This window comes from Gekko japonicus, unplaced genomic scaffold (assembly GCF_001447785.1).
Source record: "Gekko japonicus isolate JY-2015 unplaced genomic scaffold, Gekko_japonicus_V1.1 scaffold1828, whole genome shotgun sequence".
Taxonomy (NCBI): Eukaryota; Metazoa; Chordata; class Lepidosauria; order Squamata; family Gekkonidae; genus Gekko; species Gekko japonicus.
In genome coordinates this window covers 369,047-379,077 of record NW_015176028.1, presented here as the reverse complement: position 1 = coordinate 379,077, position 10,031 = coordinate 369,047, and the positions used below count along the sequence as shown (strand labels likewise).

Below are 10,031 nucleotides of genomic sequence, written 5' to 3'. Positions count from 1 at the left end.
TGCTCTTCCCCGTCCTTTCCGTGGCCTACCTGTTGGCCCCCAAGAGCAGGCTGGGACTGTTCATTAAGAAGCCATTCATCAAGTTCATCTGCCACACGGGCTCCTACCTGACCTTCCTCTTCATGCTGCTGCTGGCCTCGCAGCACATCGTCAGGACCGACCTGCACATGCAGGGGCCTCCCCCCACCGTCGTCGAGTGGATGATACTCCCCTGGGTTCTAGGTTCGGGGCGCGCGGGGGGGGGGGAGGTCTGCAGGAGAAGAACAAGATTGAAGTCCAGCAGTGCCTTGGAGACCCACGAGATTTCCCAGGTAGGAGCTTCATAGGCAGATTCAGGTGGGGTTGCGGCGTTGTGTTCTGAAGCAGCAGAACAAAGTTTGAGTCTAATGCAGGGGTCATTTCCTGCAGGAGAGCACAGGAGCGGAGCTCTGGCAGTAAAGAGCCCAGGGGGCGGGCACATGCAACAAGCCCCACCCCCTGCTCCCAGCGGCCCTCAGTCAGAGCAAGAAGCAGCCAGGTAAGCTGCAGAGGGGCCCCCCCCAGTCCAAAACAGTCCAGTGGCACCTTTAAGACCAAGTTTTATTCAGGTACAAGCTCTCCCTCCTCTGGGAGGACAGATATGCACGTTCCCCATCCCCCCCAATAGCTAGCAATCCAAAACAGTCCAGTGGAGCCTGAGCGGTGGGTGTTGCCTTCTGACACACTTCCGGTGATGTCAGGGGGTGTGGCATATGCAAATAAGTTATGCTAATGAGTTATGCTAACGAGCGCCTGCATCTCTTTTTCTACGAAATGACCCCTGGTCTAACGGCACCCTTACGACCAACAAAGTTTTATTCTTGTGCATGCCCATGAAAGCTTATGCCTAGAATAAAACTTTGCTGGTCTTAAAGGTGCCGTTAGACTCTTTGGAGACAAAATGAGCTTCCACATAGAATCACAGAATCGCACAGTTGGAAGGGGCCAGACAGGCCATCTAATCCAGCCCCTGCTCAATGCAGGATCAGCCTAGAGCATCCCTGACAAGTATTTGTCCAGCTGGTGCTTAAAGACATGCGGCTCCCTTGTACCGCATCGGACCACTGGTCCCTCAGTCGGATAGGCAGGCTGGCAGTGGCTCTCCAGGGTCCTGAGCGGAGGTCTTTCACAACACCTCCTCTCTGGAGATGCCAGGCATTGACCGCGGAGGTCTTTCACATCACCTCCTCTCTGGAGATGCCGGGCATTGACCATGGGACCTTTTGCATGCAGAGCAGATGTTCTGTCACTGAGCCACAACTACGACTTTGGCTCTGCAAAGTCTATACCCCGAATATCTTGTTGGTCTCTAAGGTGTTTCCGGATTTGGATCGGGGTGTGTGGAGGGGTGTGTGTGATGTTTGCATGCAAATTCATTTTGCTCAGGGGGAAGTTTTTGTGCAAGTCAGGTTGGCACCTAGACCTTGAAATTAACAGGCGTTTTCTCTTCTGTAGAATGTAGACATATTTTTTGTTGGCTGTTTTTATTACCTTTTTGGGGTGTAGCTGGGGGGGACGACAGATACAGGTCTGATTTTTAATTGCAGCCGTGGCCACTGGATCTGGGACAGCCAGACAGTAGGTATCCGGGAATCAGTGATATTGTTGTATCCGTTGTCCATTATTTTATGAGCCGTGATATGCATCCAGAGCTCCCTAGCGGTGTCATAGAGGAGACCAAATGATGGATGCCTCTCAGGGCACCCAAAATGCCTCAGGCCAAACTATCTCTGGGTTTTAGAGTTTCAAGATTCATAGTTTCCTATGTGCCCTAAAATGAGAGAACGTCCTTCTTCATGCCTAGCCTTGTTAGCTGACGGGATTTGCTGTCTAAAGATGTTAAGATGGTAATGGCCTTGTCTTAAGTAGCCTTAAAAGGGAACTGGACACATTTGCCATCTATCAGTGGCTTTGAACTATGACAGCTAAATGGAACCTCAAGGATCAGAGACAGTATACCTCTGAACACCAGGCACGGGGGGGGAGCAGTAAGAGAGGGCTTCCAAATGGTTCCAAAGAAGAGGAGCAGGAGGAAATTGGATTTATACCCTGCCCTTTACTACCCAAAGGAGCCTCAGAGCAGCTTACAATCTCCTTTCCCTTCCCCTCCCCACAGCAGACACCCTGTGAGATGGGTGGGGTTGAGAGAGCTCTTTGAGAACTGCTTGTGAGAGAACAGCTCTGAGAAAACTTGTGACTGACCCAAGGCCACACCAGCAGCTGCATGTGGAGGAGTGGGGGATCAAACCCAGTTCTCCCAGATTGGAGTCCACGCTCCTAACCACTATGACAAACTGGCAGAGTGGGGATCTGAACCAGGGTCTCCCAGCTCCTCGTCGGATTCTTTATTACACCATGATGGAGGGGAGAGCAGCAGAAATTACTCAGTTTGCACCTGGAGTGGTGCCGGTTTCACCCAGGCCACGGTTTCACCCAGGCCAGGATGCTCTGGCCCCTGCCTTCTGAGTCCCGGGCAGATAGGGAGTCTGTGTTTTATAGAGCGGTTAGAATAGCAGACAAGGAAGCAGGAGACCCAGGTTTGAACCCTCTCTTGGCCGTGAAGCTCACAGAGTGGCCTTGGGCCAGGTATACCCTCTCGGCGCAACCCATTCCACAGGGCTGCTGTGAGCATAAGATGAGGGAGGGAAGGACCATTCAGGATTCCCTGAGCCCCTTAAAACAGGGATCCCCAGACATTTCAAGCCTGTGGGCCCCTGAGGCAGTATGCTGGGTGCAGCCGCAGAACGGCTACCGGGGCTGACCTTCAGTCCCACGAGTGAAGATCCCTGTGCTGGGGTGTCAGCGGCTGCCAAAGCAGCCTTTCAAGGAATCTGCACAGTCAATCAGATCTCCAGTGGCCAATCAGAAGCCTTGCTGGGCCATAGCCCCCACCTTGCCCCACCCGCTTTCTCGAAACGTTTGGCAGGCAGCAGGAAAGTTCTAGTAGGTGCCGTGGTGCCCATGGGCACCATGTTGGGGACAGTGTGCCCTCTGAGCAAAAATCCTACTTTGTGAGCTACTGGCATTAAAGTTGTGAGCGAGCGATTTGGCTCCTGCATCAATTCGTTGGCTCTGGAGCCATCCTTCCTGAGCTAAGACAAAAATAGGTGAGCTGGAGGCTAAAAAACTGTGAGCTAGCTCACACTAACTCAACTTAGAGGAAACACTGGTTGGGGACCCCTGCCTTATAGGAAGGGTGAGGGATGGACGAAGTACATAGACCTGTGCAGTTGCTGGGGAAAGTTTAACAGTCTCTGAAATCTCCTCCTCCGATAAGAGGGAAGTGACACAGCCTGGTCTGGAGGACTGTAGGCTATTCCAGGCAATGCTGATGCTTCCTGAAAAGCAGTGCAGCCCCCCCCCCCCCCCCCCCCCCACAGGTCCTTGCAGCATTCTTGCCTCTCCAGATTGATTTTGTACTAAACCTGCACTCCAGGTAGGCTGGAGTTCTGCTGTCCCCAGTGGATTTGAATCAAGGTGTGAATAGCTGCAGGATTTCTCTGCAACTCCACTTCGATCTCCATGCCGCCGAGATCTCTGGGCCTGGCATGTCGCTTTGCACTTGCAAATCCCGCACTTGAGACGACATCCAAAAATTATGCTGGCGCACACTCCATCCTCAAAAACAATCCAGCGTCCAGCTTGTTCTCCAGTTCCCAAACAGACACTTATAATTCTCGGTTTGTTTGTGAAACCTGGCTAAGGTCAAGTGAAGTTATGGAAATGGATGCTGCTTTGCCGTATCTCTCAAAATATTACGCTGATGCTCTAAGCTTAATGATGCATGTGGGTGAAGGTTTTTTCCCCTCTCTCTGTGTGTTTTTTCCCCTCCGTAGCAGTCTGTTCTTACTTGCGCTCCCCACTGACCAAGTGTTAAGTGTTAAAAGTTAAGCACTATTGAGTATAAAGCACCATATGGTGTGAAAATCTCTTATCTCCTTTGCAGTACTATGAAAGGGAATGGTTTTAATTAGAATTAGGGAAGCCAATCAGTGAAACAGATACATTTCCCTTTCCCCATCGGTGCAAGAAGCCTTGACCTCTGATATGAGTCAGCACACAGTAAGATCCTGTCGGCTCACGTCGACGGCACTTCTGTGCTCTGTGGTGCCAGATCGGAATGCTTTGAGGCAGCCCTGTTAGAGGATTATTCAACCTGACATCCCTTGAAGACCATCCATCAACTCTTGATGGATGCTGGCTGTTTGAACTGAGTATCGAAAGAGCTGCCCTTGCCTAAGGAAAGGGCAAAAGAATCTGAGACCCCCCCAAAAAAAACCCAACAACAACTAGAGAGGGGAGTCAGGTTCTACTGCCACCTCCAGCAGAATTATTGTTTAAAAGAACAGGTGTGGCGGCTCACCTTTGTCTCCTTCAGGACCCTGGACAGCAGTCCGCGGCAGTTCAGGCAAGGCGAGGCAAACACCAGACAGCCGTGCAGAATATTAACCTTCTCCTCCCTTTCCTGAGGGAGCAGCGCTGTGGGGTCAGTGGATATTCATGGAGAAAGCTCAGAATCGTGAGCATCGACTTACTTGGAGTGAAAGCCAACTGGTGCATTAGAATACCAAAACAAAGAGAGGAGAAAGGGGGAGTTGGGATAAGTGCTGGTCTACTTTGAGAGCCAGCAAGGACTCAGACGCTGCTCACACAGACGAACAGGAACATAAAAACTTAAAACACGTTAGCTGGCTAGATACGCCCCTCGAAATCAAAGAGTGCCAGCCTAAGCTGCGTTACACCCTGACTTCAATGGCCTTAGAAGGTGTGGTTCAGTGTGGCTCAGTGGAAGAGCCTCGTCTTTGCATGCAGACGGTCCAAGGTTCAGGCCCTGGCACCTCCAGTTAAGAAGTGGTAAGATGTGACGTGAAAGACCTCTGCCTCAGACCCTGGAGAGTCACTGCCAGTCTGAGTAGACAATAATGACCTGGATGATCTGATTCAGTGTATATGTGGCACTGAAACACCCTGATGGTGGAACTGGTGACTGGGAAGCTGGTCTTCCTTCCCATTCCACCCACTTGGGTGGATCGGAACAACGCAGAAGTAAACTGGCTGAACTGAACGAGACGAGGCTGGGCTGGACACGAGACTTGCAGCTCTGCTCTTCTTTTTGTAGGCCACTTGAAATCTGCCGTGCAGCCCCATCGTTGCCTTAATTGGAGAGAGCTGACAAAGAGAATTATTTATCCCTGCCCCAAAATGGAGCTGATGGGCAGTAGGTTCAGGATGGACAAAAGGAAATACCCCTTTACACAGAGAGTGATCAAATGGTGGGATTCGCTGCCAGAGGGTGCCGTGATGGCCACAGCAATAAACCGCTTTCAAATGGGATTAGAAAGATTGATGGAGGAAAAATCCATCAGTGGCTACTAGCCACGGCAGCTGAGGGGAACCTCCACATTTACAGGCACTAAGCCTCTGAATCCCAGAGCCAGGAGGCAACCTCAGGGGAAGGCCTCGGCCTCTCTGTCCTGTTGTTGGCCCTCCAGAGGAACTGGGTGGCCTCTGTGGGAGACAGGAAGCTGGACGGGATGGATTAGGTGCAAGATCTGAGAAGACTTGCGCACAGACATTCCTCTCCCTTGAGTGTGGGACCTTTCAGCCACATTTCCTCAGGATATCTGGCAAGACTGATTCAGCCCCATCTTCGTAGGGCTTTCATGCTAGCTCGGTTCGACGTCCTTCCCTCAACAGATCAAGAAAATTCCCTATAAAGATAGATTGTGTCCATGTGGGATGGGGGAAATTGAATCTATTGGACATGTGCTTTTGTACTGTAAATTCCACTATGACATCCGTGTTGCTAATATTGAAGCTGTGTTGGACCCCCTTTTGGGCCAATCTGATGAGTATAAGAGATTCTGAGATTCGAGATCGATGGTCGTTTTGCAAACACAAGAGTCACATTAGTTAAAAGAAAATATCTTTACTACAAAACAAAGCATGGATAGGGTACTTTGGATAAAAAGAAATAAAACACTAGATTACATGCTTACAGTTACTTTTCAGCTCTACTTGCTAACGGCTACATCTTCCTATCTACCCAGCGGCTTCAAGAGAGCGCTTCCTGTGCTTCACACAAAGGGCCATAAAACCTTGTGAATACATTAATGCTAGATCAAAGCATTTCCACAAACAAGTTGTTAGCTGACCAATACAAAGGCTACAGGTCACTTCATTAGACTAAGCAGCTCCCTCAAACTTTCCCGCCATGGAATACATTATGTAACACAACATCCTGTTTCCTGACAAACAACACTTAAAACTCTGTAATGACTGAAGTGTAGCAACTTGAAACTCCAACAGTATAAAATTAGTTCTTTATTCTCTTTGCATAATATAGAAATTCTTGAACCTGTAGCAAATTTCTTTTATGAGGTATCTAGGAGGAGAGGCTCATATTAAGGAAATTCGGAATGTGATCCCCCCCCCTCCGCCTATCTTGAGGCTCTGTGCTGCACGTTGTAGTTGATATTTTATGCCAATAAAGGTATTGTATTTGCATTTGTATTTTGACAAGATCGATTGCTGGTCTGATCTAGCAGAGCTTCTCTTATGTTCTTAATTTCCAGCCTCCTTACCAGGTGTGCATTTGAGAGAGAGGTCCTGGACAATCTAGTGGGATGGGACAAATCATTCTCAGGTGGTTCAAGGGGGAGTAGAAGGGTGCTGGCTCATCCTAGCTGAACAAACAAAGCTGCCGTATCCCAATTTTGGTCCATCAAGTTCAGCCTGGTCTCCTCAGACTGCAGTGGCTTTCAAGCAGAGGAAGCTCTCTTCCAGCAGCTCTGACTGAAGCTGTCAGGGACCGAATGTCTGACCATGGGGTCTGCCATTGGGTCACTGCCCCTCTGAGCAAGCAGACCTTTCCAGGGACCCAGACCTCTTGCACATATCACAAGAATCATGTCCCTACACCAACAAGTGCAACCAGTGGCCGGAAGTTCTTTTGCTTCTCTGTTGCTCACATCTGTAGCTCTCGCTCTTCCTGCACATCCCTCCCTCCCTGTCGGTCACATCTGTAGCTCTCGTTTTTCCTGCACATCTCTCCCTCCCTGTCGGTCACATCTGTAGCTCTCGCTCTTCCTGCACATCCCTCCCTCCCTGTCAGTCACATCTGTAGCTCTCGTTCTTCCTGCACATCCCTCCCTCCCTGTCGGTCACATCTGTAGCTCTCGCTCTTCCTGCACATCCATCCCTCCCTGTCGGTCACATCTGTAGCTCTCGCTCTTCCTGCACATCCCTCCCTCCCTGTCGGTCACATCTGTAGCTCTCGCTCTTTCTGCACATCCCTCCCTCCCTGTCAGTCACATCTGTAGCTCTCGTTCTTCCTGCACATCCATCCCCCCCTGTCGGTCACATCTGTAGCTCTCGCTCTTTCTGCACATCCCTCCCTCCCTGTCGGTCACATCTGTAGCTCTCGCTCTTTCTGCACATCCCTCCCTCCCTGTCGGTCACATCTGTAGCTCTCGCTGTTCCTGCACATCCCTCCCTCCCTGTCGGTCACATCTGTAGCTCTCGCTCTTCCTGCACATCCATCCCTCCCTGTCGGTCACATCTGTAGCTCTCGCTCTTTCTGCACATCCCTCCCTCCCTGTCAGTCACATCTGTAACTCTCGCCATTTCTGCACATCCCTCCCTCCCTCCCTGTCGGTCACATCTGTAGCTCTCGCTATTTCTGCACATTGGCTATTAGGATATTTGTTTAATATTTTTAGGCGCATAATTGTAATACTACACATCTGTTTCAGGGTTGCAAAAATATTTTGAAATACTTTATGAATTGTATTCTTATTGCTATATTTGGGGCTATAATTGTTTGTAAGACAATGTGTAATAGTGTAATTTGCAATATTTATATATTGATGTTTTATACGTATTGAAATTAATACTGGGCCCCTTACTTTGTGTCCCATTAACCTCTTTGGTTCTTCATTCATTTTTGGGGTCAAGTTTTTGTTCCCCTCCTTGTTTCTTCTAGGAAATAATATGTTATACACTTCATCAATTCCAACAGATCTCATAAGAGCTTATAAAAATTAAAACTTTGATTAGATTTGTGAGCAGCCAAGTGACTTTTTTAAAAAGAAAAAAAACAACTAATTACCCTCTCGGAGTCTCGTGTTTCTGCAGGCAGGCTGTTCTCACAGTTCAATCACAGTTTCTAAAAATGAAAATGAGGCTGAGGATCTGAGCGTGCCAAGCCACGGGAAGGCGCTGCCTCAGAAAGGGATGTGGGTCTTGCGGGGAGCCGCCCGAGAACAATTGCCTAACCTGGTGTGATGCGTTAACACATCCCTTCCTGCCTTCCCAATGAAATTGCCTGCAATCCTTCTGGGGAAACAATGAGGAAACAAATTGCAGAGATTGTCGTAAATGAGTTGATGATGTGTCTTGTGTTCGGCTTGCTATTTGGGTGTCTTCTCGCAATTACATTCTCTTCTTTGAAAGGGTTTTGTTGCTCTCCGACAAACAAAGGCATAATAGGGGTTTAAATTGGGGAATTAAGGCGACGCTTCCTTGCAAATAAGTTCTGCTTTTGAGAGAATTTATGAAAGGCCTTCTCTGGGAAACAGAGAAAGATGAACGGAAAGAACAGTCACGTCACGTTCTGTGCAGACAGCATTTCGGTCACTATAGTAACAGGTCTAACAATGATTACTCACAACGAGTGTAACATTTGGGTTGTTGTGTCAGAAGCTTTTCCGCTGATTCGTTTCTGCAGGCAAAGAATGTGGGATACGGGGGAAAGAAAGTGTCAGGACAGACGGGCAACTTGGAATAGGGTGGTTCTGAGAAATTCTCCTGATTCCTCCTTTACCCAACTTCGCCCTGAAATTCGACAATCCATTTCGTTTCCTCTTCTTAGGAGTTTGGAGTCCATTGCTGATCGGTTCCGTTCTGATTCAAAGAGAGGAAGGGACGTAAGGGAGGTTCTGCCGCATTTCAGCAATTTCATTCTGGGGATGCCCAGAAGCAGGCAAAGTCTTCCCGGACCTTGTCACACTCTTGCTAGAGCACCCCACTGCGGTGCGCAACATAAGACAAGGGCTGAAGTTACAAAATGGGAGCGCCAGCTCCTCTTCAAAGAGGAACCAAAGAGAAATGGAAGAGCAATTCCTCTTTTAAAAGAGAATAAGACGAAGCAACGGCTATACCTGAGAAAGCGAACTTCGGAAAACAGCTCCTCTTCAAAGAGGAACCAAAGAGAAATGGAAGAGCAATTCCTCTTTTAAAAGAGAATAAGACGAAGCAACGGCTATACCTGAGAAAGCGAACTTCGGAAAATGGAACTCCCCTATATAACACTGACTGGAACGGGCCCAGGAGCAAGCCGTGCCAACCCCCAGCAGTACTGGCAGTGGAAGGAAGGTGCTCTGCTCAGACCCAGCCAGGAGGAGGAGGAGAGGAGGTGGCAAGAGGTGAACCTACACCTGGGGACACTGCTGTTAGCCGGCTCTGAGCCAAGAGGTCCTTGTGGCACTGCCAGTGGTGTCGGGGCTCAGCTTGCTTCTGCCTGCTGGTGGCTTTCCAAGGCGGGGGCGGCCCGCAGAAAACTTCTCCATCAGTTAAACATCCCACCCTGCTTTCTAGTGCCTGCATGACGGAGCTCCATAAGCCTTCCCTTCAAACAAATGAATTTTGTTTGCTTTATGCAGTTAACTTCATTTATACCCCGCCTTTCTCCTCAACAAAGACCCAAAGTGGCTTGCGTCATTTTCACCGCCTCCATTTTATCCTCACAATGACCCTATGAGGTAGGTTAGCCTGAGAGTGTGTGACTGGCCCGACGTCAATTGGCACGCTTCCACGGTGGAGTCGGGATTCGAACCCAGGTCTCCCAAATCCTTGTCTGACATTCTTATTTTCACCGCCTCCATTTTATCCTCACAATGACCCTATGAGGTAGGTTAGCCTGAGAGTGTGTGACTGGCCCGACGTCAATTGGCACGCTTCCACGGTGGAGTCGGGATTCGAACCCAGGTCTCCCAAATCCTTGTCTGACATTC

General features: G+C 49.3%; 1 protein-coding gene across 1 annotated transcript in view; it reads left to right on the top strand.

Annotated features, from left to right (window-relative positions):
* Positions 1-2: 2 nt before the first annotated feature.
* LOC107123374 (short transient receptor potential channel 5-like) overlaps positions 3-10,031 on the top strand; it is a gene marked incomplete at its 5' end in the record, with an annotated part of 88,902 nt that continues 78,873 nt past the window's right edge. The window contains 1 exon segment of the mRNA XM_015426612.1: positions 3-222. Coding sequence (XP_015282098.1) covers positions 3-222 — 220 coding nt within the window.